Source organism: Macrotis lagotis, chromosome 3 (assembly GCF_037893015.1).
Source record: "Macrotis lagotis isolate mMagLag1 chromosome 3, bilby.v1.9.chrom.fasta, whole genome shotgun sequence".
Taxonomy (NCBI): Eukaryota; Metazoa; Chordata; class Mammalia; order Peramelemorphia; family Peramelidae; genus Macrotis; species Macrotis lagotis.
Genome location: NC_133660.1, coordinates 281,896,596 through 281,913,582, shown reverse-complemented (window position 1 = coordinate 281,913,582; position 16,987 = coordinate 281,896,596). Strand labels below are relative to the sequence as shown.

Here is a 16,987-nt window from a genome sequence, read left to right as displayed (position 1 = left end):
TAGCCAAGATGGCACTCTCTCTTAACTGGTAACTGTGGTTAAAAACACCATTCAGGCTCATCGATTGAGAGTGGGCGGGGCCTTCAAATTCATGCCACTAAGGCCCAGAGAGTCAAGTGACTTGCTCAAGACTACCCAGGTTACAAAGAGGTGGGGTCAGCCCTGGTACCCAGGCATTTTCCCATTGTGACTGCACTCAAGGCAACAAGTCAAACAGATGCTTTGGGACCACACACGAATCAACATGATACCAAGGAACTTCCTACTGTCTGTTCCTTAATTACTGACTAATAGTAACTTTCTGCTTAATATTCATTGATATGCCAATGAACACTGGTAACTTATCGCCTCTGTAACCCTTGACAGTGCAGAAAACGTCCCAATACATACATTGTTTCACCCAATCACCACCCACATTTCCATCTCCTCTGTAATCTACTACTGCAAAGATGTACAATTTAACAAGCCACAAACATGTACAAACTAGTTCGGATCTGCAACTCCAAAGTTTCTGAGATGACAGGCAACCCCGAGACAGGACTGACATTTTGGCCGAGGGAGGTCAGCACTTCTCTGGCCTCCTTCTTCATCTGTGATGCCAAGTCCAGTTCCTCTTGGTCCTAGAAAGTTAAGACATTGAAAAGCTGGCCAGCGTCCAGATAAGGATGCCCAGGACAGTGAGAGGCTTGGCAGTTGGGACATTTTGAGATTCAACTGAAGGAACTACAGAGCTTCATTCAAGAGAAGACTGGCTGAGAGGGGCACCAGGGAATGGAGAGGATAGCATAATCCCTGCTCTCAAGTAAATACTCATGGAATCCAAGCATCGGAAGCGTCATCACCTCTTCAGGAATAGGTATTTACCAGGATCTGTAGGACCCCCATGGACAGAACAAGGACCAAGCAAAGGGAAGGTGTTGGGAGAGGAATGGAAACTTAGAAAATTAAAACCTTCCTGTCTATCTGAAGTGCAGTGGGTCCTTTTACTTAAGGTCTTTCCAAAAGGCTAGACGACAACCTCCTGGGCATGTTTTAGAGGAAATTCTTGTTGGATCTATTATCTTCTCATAAATATTTGCTGAACAGAGGAAGCCACTTGCCAAAGAAAGGAAGCATGGTAGAGTGGAGACTCCAAAGGAATTAGAAAGGTAGCTCCCTCGTCAAGACTAGAAATTACAGAACAGCTGTGGAGTCCTTTCCAGGAGTCCCCTACAGTGATGAAGTCATGGGTCAGCAGCCAGACCAAAACAATCCCAGACTGCACAGCATGACCTTATCCAAGATAAGAAGCCTTGCTAGGAGCTGGGCCAAGCAGCAGGTTTCCTCTTGTCTCACACCCATCTAGGCTTGAGAGGTCTTTGAAAGTTCTTGGCCTTGGGACAGCTGGGTAGTACAGTGGATAGAGCACTGGCCCTGGAGTCAGAAGGACCAGAGTTCAAATGTGGCCTCAGACACTTATTAATTATCCAGCTGTGTGACCTTAGGCAAGTCACTGTCTTGCAAAAAAAAGTTCTTGGCCTCTATTGCTCATATGTGAACACATAAAAAAGTGGGAACCCCCTGCTATTTGTGCTGTAGGAGGGATCTAAGCAGCATGAGGCACCCAAACACAAGTGCAGGAGTCATACGCTGAGGAGAGGGCTGTGGTAGATCTGAGACATGAGTCGGACTTGTGGGACAGGAGGGGGAAGCTGGAGTGGGGGGGGGGGGTTGAGTCCCATCCTAGGGAGATGAGTACCTAGAACTTCCATGAAGGAGATACCAGATCCATGGAGATGCCTGGGATGAAGAGGCAGAGATCAATGAGAGGCCTGGATTTGTTGGGCTCCTCTGGATTTCACTGGCTTCCCCTGGAACCTTGAGGGGTTCACCTGCAGCTAACATTCTAAGACTCTCTGACATAGCATCTCGTACCAGGACAGCAATGGGAACTAGTTCAGTCAAGTTCAGGGCCAGAAAAGACTTTTTGCCCTTGCCTGGCTCTTAAGCAATTCTGAGTGGGAGGGGGATGGGGTTGGCCACAGTTGATTTCTCAGGGCCTGCTCCTGAAAGAATGCAATCATGTGGTTCCTGACCCTGAACTGAGTGAAGCTTTCTCATGCTGCCCCTCTCAGGGTCTCTACCTAAGTAGAATATGGCCATCCTCACCATCTGGCACTTCCATGTTCTTTTAGAAAGTCATTCCCCAGTGTAGAATCACAGATCAGGGCTCTGGGGGTAGGGGCTTCTTTCTGAGTACAGGTTCCTCACTTCTAGGGACACTTCCCAGCATTCTGGAGAGCTACACCTGAGAGGGGGTTACCTGAACCTTGGAGTCGTGGTCATTTCCAAACCTTGTCTTGCCTCAAGTCCCTCACAGGACTGTCCCTTCCTCCTCTCAGTAAATGATCCTGCTTCACACTTTATAGAGAAACTTGAGACCACTGCCTGAGCTCCATCTTTCCCCCTCCTCTTCCTCTTCTTTGTCTCCCTCTTCCATCACAGCACCATGCCCTCCTCTCTTCTATAGTGGTCAAGTCTCTGATACCTAATAACTTCCATTCTCTTTCTCTTCATTCCCTCTCTTATCTATTGGTTCTTCCCCTGCTGCCCATAAGTATGTCCACATTTTCTCCCATCCTTGGAAAACTGTCTTGGGAATCTACCACCTATACAAGCTAGCACCTTGTGACTCTACTTCCTTTTCTCTTAAACACAACCTCTCCCTCTCGTCTAAGCCCTCATGACCTGCTCTTGAATCTCACCATCCATCTCCCTCTGAAGTTACCAGTTTTCTCACCATGCCTAAGTCCACGAGCCTCCTCTTGAGCCTCCCCTTCCTTGACCTCTCTCCAGCAGCTTGAGCCCTTAGTTAACAAATCATCCTTGGAGTCAGTATCCTCTCTCCTCTCTGCTACCTCTTAGATCTCCTTCCCCCCTCTGACTCAATGTCCTTTGCTGATTCATTATCTTATATTAGTGAATTACCAAACATGAAGTCTCCCATACATCCTCTTCTGTCCATTCATAGAGCCACCACCCTTGTGCAGGCCCTTACCAACTTTCACCTGGACAAGGCGATAGTCTTCTACAGTCTCAATGTTGAGGATTCTCACATTTACCTTTCCTTTTCCTTTCAACAGTTCCTGCCCACCAACTGGAAGGTCAAACAATGAGCCACCCTGCCCTCTCTTGGGTGGGAGAATTCTTCTTTGGTTAAGGCAATATGACTTTGAACATAATTTTGCTCTAGGACTTGAAGTCACCTTTTGCCTCACAGTCCAGGGCTGAAAGAATGATTTGTAGGAAGCATTTCAAACAGAACACAGGAGGGAAAACAGGGCACGTCATCAGCCCCAACGCAGTGAGCAGTGTCAACCTGCCAGGCCACACACAGATCCCTTGGAGGCTTCCTTTTCCCTCTGGCGCACTTGGTTTGGCATTCTTTTCAACACCACCCAAGGCTATGCCTCTGTCAAGGCACCCCATGACAAGGACACACACCTTTCACATAAATATACATGTTTGTAAATAGGATCTAGCATGCACACAGTACAAGGGGAGCTCTTGGACAGGACCTCCTCATCAGTCTCCCTTTCCAGCCTCCACCTTGTTGGTCTGACCAAAGGGCTGCTCAAAGGACCCTCCCACAACACATTGCATCTCAGTGGCATCCCTCATGCCTGAAAGGCATGGTTCCTCTATTTTCTGGAGCAGGTGATAGAATGCTAGAGTTAAGAATAGTGAAGACAAGAGTTCAAATCCTGCTGCAGCCACTTCTTGGTTCTGTGACCGTGGGGAATCATTTAACTTCTTCCAGTCTGTTTCCACTTCTGTAAAACAGGGATCACAGAAATCCCTAACATTTCACTAACCTGAAGGCACAATATAAATATTAATTCCATACATTATTTCACTGGATCTTCAAAAAAACCTTGGGAGGTGCCACATTTCCTCTAAAGAACCTATCAGGTCATGAAAATCCATTCTGGGAGCATGAAATGCTAAATCCAAAATGGCTAACTGTGAACTGAGAGCAATTGGGAACTGGCAGCTTCTACAATCCAGAAGAAGAAGTTCAAAATTACCCAGAACCGAGTTGTAAGGCTTGGTGCAGAGCTCATGATGGAATAAACAGAGCTCTGGAAGACACCTTGCCACTGCCTCACATGTCATACTTTGGCTCCCATTGCTGGCATGATCCTGAGCTGCTCCTGACCCTCCTTCTCATTCCCATCAGGCTTGGCTCCCATTACTCCCTTTGCAAGAAGCCTTCCTGACCCTCCTTTATTATGACATGTTACCCCAGCTGATCCTGTTTAGGTCTGTTTGTGTGTATTTGTTGACTCCTCCATTAGACTGGGAGAGCCTTGAGGCAGAACCTGCCATTGGCCTTTCTTGTATTCCAACAATCATGGCAGTGCCTGGGACCAAAGAGGTGCTGAAAAAAAAAAGGTTTCATTGACTCCAAGGCCCCATCAGGAATAACCCAACTCAGAGAAATCAGTGAGCCCCTTCTTAAACATGAAGGTAATACTCTCCAAATCAAGCCACTGTGTTCAGAGTACATGGCTCCCAGGGTCCTCTCCAGCCAGACCAGTCATCGGCTACTCAGGGATATACCCCTCTGTCCTATTTGTTCTTCTATTAAATCTGGACCCATTAGACTGTAAGTTCTTAGGATAACAGAGCCTCTTTTCACCCCAGGGACTCATCTAATGTTTTTCCTGCCTGGCAGAGGATTGAAAAATGCTTCTGGGTGTTGATGACACAGAAACTAACACCACCAAATCTCTCTGTCCTATAGGGATGAGAACTAGAATTAGCCATCAGCTTCCACAAGGCCAGGCTGAGAGGACTGTGGAGACAGCCCCAGTCTCCAATGCAATAGGGCTCTAGGGACACACATGCCCCTCCCAGGCCCAAGCTGCAGGGAGGACATTGCCCCACGCAACCCAACTTGGCTTGGGGACTTGGCATGGATCACTTCCCCAAACCTCAATTTCCTGATTGACAGAATGAGGGAATTAACACAGATGACTTTGAACTTCTCTTTTAGCTGTCAAATCCTGTGATTCTGGGAAACACTGTACCTTGAAAAAATTTTTTTTTAGGTTTTTGCAAGGCAAATGGGGTTAAGTGGCTTGCCCAAGGCCACACAGCTAGGTCATTATTAAGTGTCTGAGACCGGATTTGAACCCAGGTCCTCCTGACTCCAGGGCCGGTGCTTTATCCACTACGCCACCTAGCCGCCCTGTACCTTGAAAATTAAGAAAAACAACAACCAGAATAAGGGAAAAGCCACCAAAAGTCTTTATGCTCCTCCACATAACAGAGCAGAACATCTAGCTTCCCTGATTTTCTGTTATTCACAGATGATGAAAAAAGCAGATAATCATTTGGATTACCGACGATGGGGGGGAAAAATAAAATAAGCAGCTTATGGCACGACCAAGATCTTTTCTAGTGACACAGAGATCTTCATGAAACACACCCTTGGTCAAATGGCAGAACCCATTTCAACAAAGAAAGGAAGAAGGGCAGGGCTGGAAGCTCTCTCCCATTTAGTCCTTAATACAATCAATCAGGAATGAAAATGACAAGGTCAGACTTGGCAATCCACTCTCAGAAGCAAAATAATTCAATGAACAGCTCAAATAATCATGGCCAAATCAAAACAGGAACTACCAACGGTGGCAAATAAAATGTAGTTGGGGTGAAATATAAAGAGAAACTCTCCCCCTGGAGGCAGCCAACATTTCCTCACAGCCCCATCAGAAGTGTGAAAATAGACCCTGACAAAGCAAAAACTGAACAAGTTTCAGAGTTTAAATATTTAGAAAACAATTTTAGAAAACAAAGATGATATTGGTTTTAAACTGCACACTTCCAGGAGAATGCACCATTATAATTAAAAAGACATTTGGGCAAACAAATGATTAGAGAGACTAAATTAAGCTCATACTATTCTACCAAAATGGGCCTGGACCTGATGTGATGGAAAAAAAAATCAGGGTTTCAAAGTCAACACTTGAAAATTACAGATGGCCCCAACAAAGTTCAGCCTCCTTCTGAGGGCCAAACTAGAAGTGCCAAGAAATAGCAAGTGAGCCAAACACTGACCAGCAGAGAGGACCTCCAAGGTTCCTAGGCTCCTGGGACATGGAGGTATTAGAATGGGGGTATTCCCCTGGTCCATCAGGCAGCTGGTCCCCACAGGCTCCTGAACTTGGGCTCCATCTGGACTCCATCTAGGGCCAGGTCTTCATTTCCAGACTCAGGAATATTGCTTATAACACAGTATCTCACAAGTCTTCAAATGGCCTTTCTGAATTGTCCTCTGAACTTTCTGAGTGTTTAGGGTTTCCTCCCCTTTTGGAGGTAGGGGCTCCAGTCCCTTCCTCTGTGTCCTAGGATCACAAAGCTCAGGACACCTGAAACTAAGGGGAGGCCTTTTGGTAGCAAAGTATCCAAATCAATCGAAGAAATACTTGATAAAAGGAATGAGCTCCCTCCAGATGAAGGGATTCAGAATTCATCTGGGCCAGCCCCTTCATCAGACAATTGGAGAAACTGAGGCAGGGCAAAGCAGTCATACAGGTAGTAAATAGCAGATCCTGATTGAAACTCTTTTCAAACAAAAAGAATAGTGGCCTCATGAAGAAGCTTTCAGGGCTGGAATCAACACTCCCCATCCAAGGAGAGGCTGCTGCATCTACAACACAAGCTAGATGCCCTCTATGCTCTGCTCCCCTAGCATAAACAGTAGGCACCCTAAAAGATCCCCTATGTGATCTCCAGGGATGAGCCTCTGGCTTCTAGCCTGGCAATGGCACAACCTGGAGTCTTCAGGTCAGGAAGGTCACAGCTACTGCTACTATCTCTTCCCCTCTTATAGTCAGGGCTCCTGGGAATTCATTACCCCAAGAGGGCAAGGCAAATATGCCTTCCCAGCAAAACTATGATTTAAGACTGAGAAAAGATCACTTTTCAAGAATCTTCTATGAAGGAACACAGAGGATTGCATGCTGCAGTGCTCACTGGGTCCAAAGTCAAAGGCTCTAGTTCCAAATCCTGCTTCTTTTTTTTGATTTCTGCAAGTCAATGGGGTTTAAGTGACTTGCCCAAGGTCATACAACTATGTAATTAAGTGTCTGAGGTCATATTTGAAAGCAGGTCCTCCCAACTCCAAAGCCAGTGCTCTATTCACCATACTACCAAACTACCTCCCAAATCCCACTTCTGACACACAGTCTGGGTAAGTCACTCCCAGACTCTGAGCAACAATCACTTCAAAGGCCCCAAATAGCCGAGTAGGGGCTGCTTGGCCTCAGGAAAGGAAGAAACCACAAGGGCAGGGCCCAGCTCTCTCCCTAGTCCATGGGCAGGCAAGATGCTTTGGTCTTTTCTCTCCTTCCCCATAGCCAATAAGACATCATATCAGGTCAATCTTGTCTCCCCTCTGTCCCTGCTCAGCTGCCCTTTCAAATAGCAATGAACGAGGCACTTGTCTACATTTTCTTCACTATCAAAAACCCTACCTTTTGCTTCTAGGAGAGCAATCTCCTTAAAACTTGGATATGATCCTTCAAAAACACTTTCAAAAGCTCCTTCCTGCCCCAGCATCACACTCCAGAGTCATCACCTGGTGGCCTTGCTTCTTCCACTCCCACAGTCTTCCTCCTGTTTCCACAGTAGGTCTTGTGCCAACCCCAATCCTTCCTCACCTCCAAGTCATTCTCCAGGAAGTCCTTCTTCTCCTCCTTCCCTAATTCCTTTTTCCAAAGGTCCCTAAGGTACCACTTTGGCATAGCCAGTCCTGGAAAGATGTGAGACAAAGTCCAAGAGGACTTGGGCAGATCCTACCCAAATTGGGACTCTAAGAGCAGAGGTCAAACCCCTCCAAATCACTGATTGAGAGGAGGAAATCCCAGGGCAGAGAGTATTCCCATTTCTCCCAGAGAACTCATCTCTCCCAGGCGAAGATGGGGTCAAGCTTTCTCTTTTTCTTCTCCCGAGTCCAGGCTGAGTCTTACTTCCAGCATTTTTCTGTATCAGCCAGCAGGGCAACCCAAGAACTGTAACATATAGCACTATCCTCAGATGGGTCTCTGCCCCTGAGCTGTGCCCTGCTGCATGACACTAGGAAGTCTCCTTTACACCTCAAGGACCCCAGCAATCAAAGGAGCAGAGGCATCTAGTCAAGGGAGGTCTCCCCCACCAAAGAAACCTGAGGTCCCAGTTCCAGGAGCCTCACCAGGGTCATAGGATCACAGGGTGAGAACTGGAAGGAACCCAGATGGAAGGGGTGGAGGCAAAGGTAGTAGGGGGCAGAACTAGGGTTTGAAGACTGGCTTTCTTGCCCCACATCAGGGCTTTTCCCATTGGGACTCTCTGCTTCCCCTAAGACCATAAAGGGAGTCACTCGCAGGGACTGTCAAAGTACCTAGAAAGGTTTGGGCCATCAAGTCCATGCTCAGCAGATACTGGGAGTATTAATGGATTCCCAACACTGATCATTTTATGAGGGGTCCCCAAGGCCAGACCCAGTCATAAATTCAAGTCTTTTAGACCCATGCCAACTTGAAGCAATTAATAACAACAAATTAAATGTTTTCACAATAGACCAACATTTAATTTGGCAATAGGAACAGGGCATTAATGTTATTTCCTTGATTGCCAATATTCATCTTTGACCTCAAAAGCCCTAGATTTTCTCCCTGCCCCCAGAAGAGATCACTGGAGTTATGTCATGAATTACAGTTGACAGGCCCCGGCCCTTAGGTACATTCTCATTTGCTTTTTCACAACAACTCTGCAATGTAAATAATACAGGCTCTGTTAGCCTCTATTTACAGATGTGTAAACTGAGGCTTGGCCAACTTGGAAGACTTGTCAGATCCAAATCTAGGTCTTGTCTGACTCAGAGGCTGATATTTTCTCCCCTAGTCCACATTCATCAACTTGCTCATCTCTGATTGTTTGATTTATTGCAGAATACAGACCCACATCAAGTTATAAAAACATTCATCTCTCTACAGATCTCAAACATTCAAATGGATCTGGGATCTCTTGCATGGGGGGAGGGGGAGGGCATCCTTTCAGTATGCAGATCACGCCCTGAATGGGGGGGGGGGGCTCTTGTCCATATCTTCTCAGTAGCTTGCTGATAAAGTGTTCTTAAGCTCTCCTGATGGCCAAAGATATCTCAGAATCCCTCCATTTTGCCCCCTGAGCAGTATACTGTTCTGAGGCTGGTCCAAAGGCCTAACAGCATAGGCTCTGACAGCCCTATTGTGCTGCTCAACCAGAGAACGAGCACTAGCTTAGCTGGAGACAGAGACACGTCATCAGAAAGACTGGTCACTCTGAACAAATCCTACCTCAGTAACTACTCTGTGCGACCTTGGGTAATTCACTGACCTTCCAAGAATCTGCTTCCTCGTTTGAAAAATGGGGACATGGGGCTCTCTGATGACCTCCAAGGTCCTCTGGAGTTTGAGAGTCAAAGATATCCCAGGGTCCCCCAAATCCTATTTTTATATAACACTTTGTCTGCAACCTCTCAACTGGAGAATGGACTCCCCCACACCTCACACCCCCAACTCTTTCTTGTGGGAATCTACCTGGAGAAAATAGAATAAAGGAAGGCAGAATCTGGGACTTGTAATAGTGAGGGACAAAGGTATATTATTGTTCTTTCCATTTTGCAAACAACAATGGCAAAAGTGTCAGAATTCATTCTGCTGCTTCAGAATTTTTCTTGCCCATTTATTCTTTGAAGCTGCTGTTTGGTTGGCATTGAAGAAAGAGGCAAATGCAGGCACTGAGGAAAGAGGCAAGTAGGAATGTAGGGGAGGACTTTGGGGAATTTTAAGATTTCAGAGAATTCTAAGATTTTAAAGAATTTTAACAATTTTAAATGTTAAAACTAGTCCAATCCCAATGATCTGGGGCTTTGGTGGCAGTGGTCAGAACTATTAGAAAAAGAACACATTTACCTTGCAGGTAGCCAGCCTGAAAGGTCAGCAGTGAAGAGTTTTAAATTCTGTTCTCTAGCTCTTTGGGTGGAAGATAGGGTAATTGTGAAAAATGCCACGGGGGCCCACAAATCTGATTGGGTCTAAGTTTGTATCTGGGTACTGAAGACCCTCTTCACTGGCTTCTAAGAAAGACTATCCAGATGACTAAATTCTACAAAGATGCTACCAGAACAAGACTGTTTTTGGTTCAGTCCTATGACCGAATCCTTATGAGGGAATGAATCCTCCCTTCCTAATGTGAATTGGACACTTGGAGTCAGTGATCTGGGAAGGCTGACCCTGGAGGCACGACCAGTTTGCCTGGGGCAGGCCTACAACTGGCCTTCCTGTTTTGAGCTCACACCCCAAATAAAAAGAGAAAATAAAAGAATAAGGAAAATCTGCCCTTCTGCAGGTGACCAAGACCTAAGACCATGGCAGACCTCCAGACTAGGGACAGTGGGCAACTAAGGAAGTGTTGGCCTTGGAGTCAGGAGGAGGGGAGTTCAAATCGGACCTCATCCACTCGATGCTTACGAGCTGTGTGATCTTGGGCTCGCCTCACATCCAGGGCCATCTCCAGTTGTCCCGATTCGTATGCGGTCACTGGATCCAGAGGGCTCTAGGAAAGAAACTGAGGCTGGGTGATTTGGCACAGTTTAGTCTCCTTGGATCCGATTCACGCTCCTGACAAGGCATCACCTCTCTGATATTTTCTTGGAGAAAGGACAAACATCAAGTGGCATCACCTAAGAACTATTCCCCAACTGGATTTTCCTCACTTTTAACGGGAGCCTTTTGCCACCCATTGCTGGCCGATTGCCTGAGGAGGCCCCATGGGTGTCCCCTGGTTGCCCCACGGATGCCGCTTCTCATATCAGGGAACCGTCTTGAGCTGCCTGCTGAAAAACCTCATGTGACCCATGATCACAGCCCTTCCATGAAGCAGCGCCAAGACCTGTGGCCGCAAGGCCAGCTTTGGAAAAGGCGTCGGCCCGGACCTTTCTCAAGGGGCTGGGCAGAATGGAGGGACCGCCAAGTTCCTCCATCGGAGCCGGGCCCCAAAGAGGTGGCCGGGGGGGGGGGGGTGATCCCTAGCAGGGGGACGGGAGCCCGGCCCGGGGCCCAGGGAAGGGTCCCCCGATGCCCCGGCGGCGGCGGCGGCCCATCGCGGACCACCCACCGCGGACGACCCACCGCACGCCGCGGGTAGCGGCCGGGGGTCCGAGCGGGCGGCTGCGGCGGCTCCGGGGTCCCTCCCGGGCCGCCGCCCCCAGCGCGGGCCCGGCGCCCGGGTCCGCGCGGCCCCCCCTCGCTGGCGGGGGGCGGGGGCGGGGAGCGGGAGGCGGGTCCTCCGGGAGCCGCCAGCGCACCCTATTTGGGTGGGAGAATGGAATGGGCCGGCCTGACGGCGCAGCGGCGGCGGCCTGACCCCGGCATTGGGCTCGGCTGTCACTGACGCGCGGGTCACCCTGGCGGCGGCGCGTGTGTAGACGCGCCCGGCCGGACCGCGCGTGTGTAGACTCACCCGGAGACGCACGCCCTTTTCTGCAGGCAGCGGGGCGCGGGTGGGCTCGGCCGGGCGGGCGCGGCGGCCTGGCACGGCTGGGCACGGCGGCGGACACGGACGGCGCGGAGCGGCCGCCGCTTCCCGGGCGAATTCGAACGGTGTGGACGCGCCCGGGCGCGGGGCACCCGCAGCGGCGCGGGCAGGCGCAGCAGACGACAGCGCGGCGGCCATGGCAGCCGGGATGCAGCCGGGGCCGGGGCGCCCCGCGCCGCCCGGGGGAGGCCCCGCGGCGCCCGGAGCAGCCCGAGGAGCCGCGGCCGGAGCGGCGCGCCGCCCAGGCCAGGCAAGGTCGGGGCGGCCGGGCGCGGACCCCCGCCCGCGGCACCCCGGGGCCCGCCCGGGGGGGAGGGGGGCCGGGCGGGGGGCGACACCCCTCCCCCGGGGGGCGGGGGGGGGGCACGCCGCACTGCGGCGGCCGGGGCGCATCCGGCGCTGCCCAGCTAGCCGCGGCACGGCCGGATGCCCGCCCCGGGGGGCAGCGGGGAGGGGAGCGGCGCGGGCCGGACCGGGCACGGACGGGGCGCCCCCCACAGTGAGTGCCGCCGCCCCCCGCAGCCGCCGCAGCCGCCGCCGGAGAGCAGGGCAGCCGGGCCGCGCCGGCCCCCGCCCCCGCCGCGGCCCCCGGCCCGGCCGGCCCCCCGCGCGCCGCCCCGGCGCCCCGGCTGCAGCCCCGCGGCCCCGGCCGCCGCCCGGCCGCCCGCTCCGTCTGGCCCAGCCCTCTGCGCTGCGGCGGAGGCTGCGGCGGGGCTGCGGCAGCCAAGGGCTGAGCGGGCGCCCGCGGCCCGGCCCCTGTCGGGCCCGCGGCGCCTGGGCCGGGGCCGAGGTCGGACCCGGGCCGGGGGGGGGGGGGGGGGCGGCCTCGTGCCCCGCGGGGGGGGGGGCGGGGGGCGCTTTTTTCTCCCCCGGCGCGCGGCTCCGCGGCCCGCAGGGGAGGGGCGCGCCGGCGGGCGGGCGCGCGGGGCGGGGCGGGGCCGGGCCGGGCGCGCGCAATGCGTCTGCTTGGAGGAGCGCGTCCGGGGGCGCGCGGGGCTTTTTTTTTTTTTCTTTCCCCTTTCTGAGGGGGGCGGCGGAGAGAGGAGGGAGGGGGGAGGCGCGCGCACTCTCCAAGGCCTCCTGCCCCGTGCGCAGGCGCGAAGAGCGAGGCTGGCTCGAGCGCTCTGAAGGGGGAGAGGAGGAGGAGGAGGAGGAGGAGGAGGAGGAGGAGGTGGAGCTGGCGCAGAGGTGAGGGGGATCTGCGTCAGTCGCGGGGCGCGGAGGGGAGGGGGTCGTGGGGGAGGGGGCTGTCGAGGTGGGAGGGAGGGGAGCGGACGCGTCTGCGCGTGCGCACCCCGGCGGGGGCTTCTTCGCAGGGGCCGACTGCGGCGCGTGCGCGCTCCCCGCGGGGGAGCGGCGGGGAAGGAGTTGGGGGAGGGGGCCGGCGGTGACGGGAGGGGGGGGGAGGCCGCGCGTGCGCGCTGGGCCTCCGAGGCGCTGTGTGTATGTGAGAGTCTGACGGGTTCAAAATGGCGGCGGCTGCTCCAGCGGCTCCTCCTGTGTGAGGGGAAACAACACCCCTCCCGGCGGCGGCGCAGCCCGAGCCCGGCCGTGCCGAGCCGAGCCGAGCCGAGCCGAGGCGCGCCGAGCCGAGCCTCTCCGCGGCCGCGGACGCCGCCGCCGCCGCCGCCGCTGCTGCGCGGCCGGAGCCGGGCCGGGCCGGGCCGCCCTCCGCCGCCGCCGCCGCAGCCCCGCGGAGCCGCCGAGCCGAGCCGGGCCGAGCCCCGCGGCCCGCCGCCGCCGCCCCCCCCCCCCACCCCGGCCCGCCGTCCGGCCTCCGGCTTCCGCCGGGCCGCCCGCCGCCCCGGGAGGGACTGGGCCGCCGGGCCGCCCGGCCCCCCCCCTCCCCCGGCCCGGGCGCCGGGCAGGCAGGGAGGCCGGCAGGGGCCCGCCCGCTCGCGCCCGGCGGATGGGCCCCGGCTCGGGCTCCTGCCCCCGCCGCCCGCGCCCGAGCCCCGCCGCCTGACGGCCCGAGCTCTCCCGGGGGCCGCCGACTCCGCTCGCGGGCCCGGGCCCGGCTCGCCCCGCTCGGGCCGCGGCCGAAGACGCCAGAGCCCCGATCGCTCGGACCCGGACGGAGCTCCCGGTGAGCCCCCCGCCCCTCCCTGCCCCCCGGGCCGCGCCGGACCCCCGTGCAAACTTTGCGTCCTCTCCCCCCCCCCCCCCCCGGGGATCCTGGCCTCGCCCCTCCGCGAGGAGCCCCGAGGAGGGCGGCGGCGGCGGCGGCGCCTCCTGCCCGGGCCTGCGGGACGCGGCCGCTGGGCGCCGGGGCCCCGACGGCGGGGGCGCCCCGAGGAGGAGGCGCCCCGAGGAGGAGGCGCCGCGTTCCGATCCACAAGTGGATCTCCTGGAACCCGGGGGGGGGGCGGGGAGGCCTCGGGCGCGGGGGGCCGCAGGCCCGGGCTGGGTGGCTGGGTGTGTGCGGCGCCGCAATGCCCCTGGCCCGGCCTCCCTCCGCCCCTTCCACCGTTCTCACCTTTTAGGGCTCCGGGCTGGTGGAGGGAGAGGTGAGGTGGGCAGGGGGAGCAGGCCTCGGGTCAGAGGAGGCGCCCAGAGGCTCCAGGAAAAGCGCCAGCACGCACCAACTTCTTTGGATCCCAAGTCGGTGTGCGCAGGGTGGTGTCTTTTTCGGCTCTCCTTAGGAGAAAGCGGTTCTAGGCGCTCTCCGTGCCTCCAAAGTCAGTGGCCGCTTCAGCCCCGGGGAGACCTGCAGACCTGAAAGTGGAGTGGAAAGGCCCAGGCAGTCCTGGCATTTTATGCTGATGCTGCCATCCAGGGAAGAGCCCTGCTCACTTGGCTTGCTCTCTGGGTAGAGGCTAGGCTTGTTCCCTCTACAGAAGGAAGTGAAACCTACTGGCTTGCCCAGGCCATAGCCGACTTGGTGGTATAAGCAACTGTGCTCATCGCCGGGAACCCCTTGGGCAACAACAGAGAAGTTCTTAAGTCTGTGGGGAGAGAACCAGCTTTCTCCATGGGGTTTCTGGGGCTCTATGGTGCCTCTAGGCTACGGTGGTATCCCCGAATTGGCTGTAAGGCTATAAGAGGAGAGTAAGATTGAATTCTGATCCCGGTTTATGTTGTTATTCTTCTTTAGTGTTGCCTTCTGCTTCTTGAAAAGAAAGAAGACAGACAGCTCAGGAAAGGTTTTCTTGACAGTCATCTCAACAGAAGAACTCTAAGAGATGGAACCCGAGGAAGAAAGGATCCGTTATAGCCAGAGACTGGTCAGTGCTCTCCTTCTCTCACACAGCAAAATAGCCCTTCTTTGTTTCCGTCCTCATTGACTGGACAGTAGGTGACTTCTCTGTGGGGAAGGAAGGTGTTTTAAGACTATTTGGCCCAAAGACTGAACAGTCAGGGCTTGCCTAGTAGTCACTCTTTCTGACAAGAAAGTGTAAAATAGAATTCTTGACTTTTTTCTTAGGAAAATCAATATAAATGACTAGACTTCAGTAGATTATAGATATGCCACCAGAACAGCTGTAAAGATTACAGCTAAAAAACATACATGTAAATTTAAGAACACTCATTTTGCTTGGGGAATGGAGATTGGGGGACGGGGGGAGCAGTTACTTCTTCATCCCTCCTTTGGCCTCCTTAAAGTTGTCTCCTGTGTGGTTATGAATGATGTTTACACTAGTTAAGACACACAAGAAAACTATTGTTGAACATTCATTATCAAATTGATAAATGGTCATTTGGTAAGTACCAGTCAATTTAAAAGGCATTTATCTAGAACCTTCTCTAGTCAAGATTCTGTGCCAGGCTGGAGAGAGAGAGAGAGAGAGAGAGAGAGAGCAGATACTTTCCATTCATCTCATAGGGGAAGATACAACTTTGCTATAGTAAGAGTCATGGTTTTAGTGGGAGGACTCTGCTACTACATTTACATCTCTTCCTATAGCATTTGTTTGGGGTGTCATTCTAGCAATATTTAAGAAGAAACTCACTTAAATCTTATGCAGTCTTTTTTGGTGTGTTAGAGAAGAAAATATAGTCGATGAGGAACTTCCAACTTTACTGGTAGATAGAAGGTACCTTATCGTTATTTTATTCATTAACAAAAGACTTTTTCAGTCCCTGCTTCTTCTTTCTCCCACACTCACTCCCACCAGGGAAAAAAGAAAAAGAAAAACACAATCCTTTATGACAGATTACAATCAAGCAAAACGTATAATTGATAAATGTATAATTGATCAAGTCCACAAACTGTAGGTTTCATCCTCTTTCCTGAGTCCTCTCTGTACAGAGGTGGGTGACTGGAACTATGGATTGTTACTGAGTTGATCAGAGGTCTGAAGACTTTACGAGTTGTTTGTCTTTGCAGTGTTGTTACTATATAAATTTGTTTAGTTAGTTCTGCTTGCTTTACATCAATTCGTGCAAGTTATCATCTGTTCTGGAAAGCCAAAACTATTAAATGAAGACAAATTTGTGGAAGATCCATGCTAAGTGGCTTTTGCTTTTGAAATAACTGGTTACTAACACATCTCTTTGGTGAGGCTAAATATTAAGCTCTATCCCCAGAGGTTAAACCTCCTACAAAATCAACAAGTCAAGAAACTTGTATTGTTTATTAGATATTTCTTTCCAAGTGGAATGATATTGTTAGCCTAATACAGATGTTTTGTCCAGGGTTTATAGACTCAAGGACTCTAGATCAAGAAAAGCATGTGAACTGCAGTGCTAACCTCAGGATACAGGGAACAAAATGAAAAGCAGTCTTTGCCTTGAAGGAGGCTATTCTGTCAGAGGTACAAATAAGTAATGAATTGAAGAGGAATTGAGCTCTCTCACAACTAGGGGAATCAAGAAAGGCCTCTTGGAGTAAGGCCTACTGGAGGGAAGAGCTGGGGTGGGGATGAGGGGGGATTTAAAGTGAAGTATTTCAAGAGGAATCCAGAAGGCAAGGGGTAATAAATGACCTGTGAACAAATGTGAGGTAGGAGAAAAGTTGTAAAATTTGGGAGATAGAAGTTGGAAGTTTTTCTTAAAAAGAGAAGGTTCAAATCCGGCCTCAGACACTTAATAATTACTTAGCTGTGTGGCCTTGGACAAACCACTTAACCATTTGTCTTACAAAAAACTTGAGAGAGAGAGAGAAAAGGAGTTAAACTATAGGCATCTTTTGACCAAACTGTGATTTTTAAAGTTGATCAAAGTATAGAATTTCTTATTTTGTAGTTAGTGATTATGGAATATGAAGGTAAGGAAGCAGTTAATAAGACAGGCTTGCTTAATTTGATCAGTGAGGGTAAAGTTTTTGTGTGATCCAGCTTTTTTTAAAAAAGATTTTCATTCTATTGATATTTTTTTGTTTTGATATTACCTTCCTCTCCTAATGCACCTCTCCCCTTCCCCCCATCTACTGAGTCATCCCTCA

At 52.4% G+C, this 16,987-nt stretch overlaps 1 protein-coding gene across 2 annotated transcripts in view; it reads left to right on the top strand.

Moving 5' to 3' along the window:
* The first annotated feature begins 13,588 nt into the window (after window positions 1-13,588).
* Window positions 13,589-16,987, top strand: part of KDM2A (lysine demethylase 2A) — an 81,529-nt gene continuing 78,130 nt past the window's right edge. Inside the window, exons 1-2 of one of the 2 annotated variants that reach the window (XM_074230956.1) lie at window positions 13,589-13,690; window positions 14,699-14,828. In XM_074230956.1, the coding sequence (XP_074087057.1) occupies window positions 14,787-14,828 (42 nt within the window). In that variant the 5' untranslated portion in view covers window positions 13,589-13,690; window positions 14,699-14,786. Of the gene's footprint in view, window positions 13,691-14,093; window positions 14,829-16,987 lie in introns of those variants that run through there. The other variant, XM_074230957.1, reaches the window with a different exon arrangement.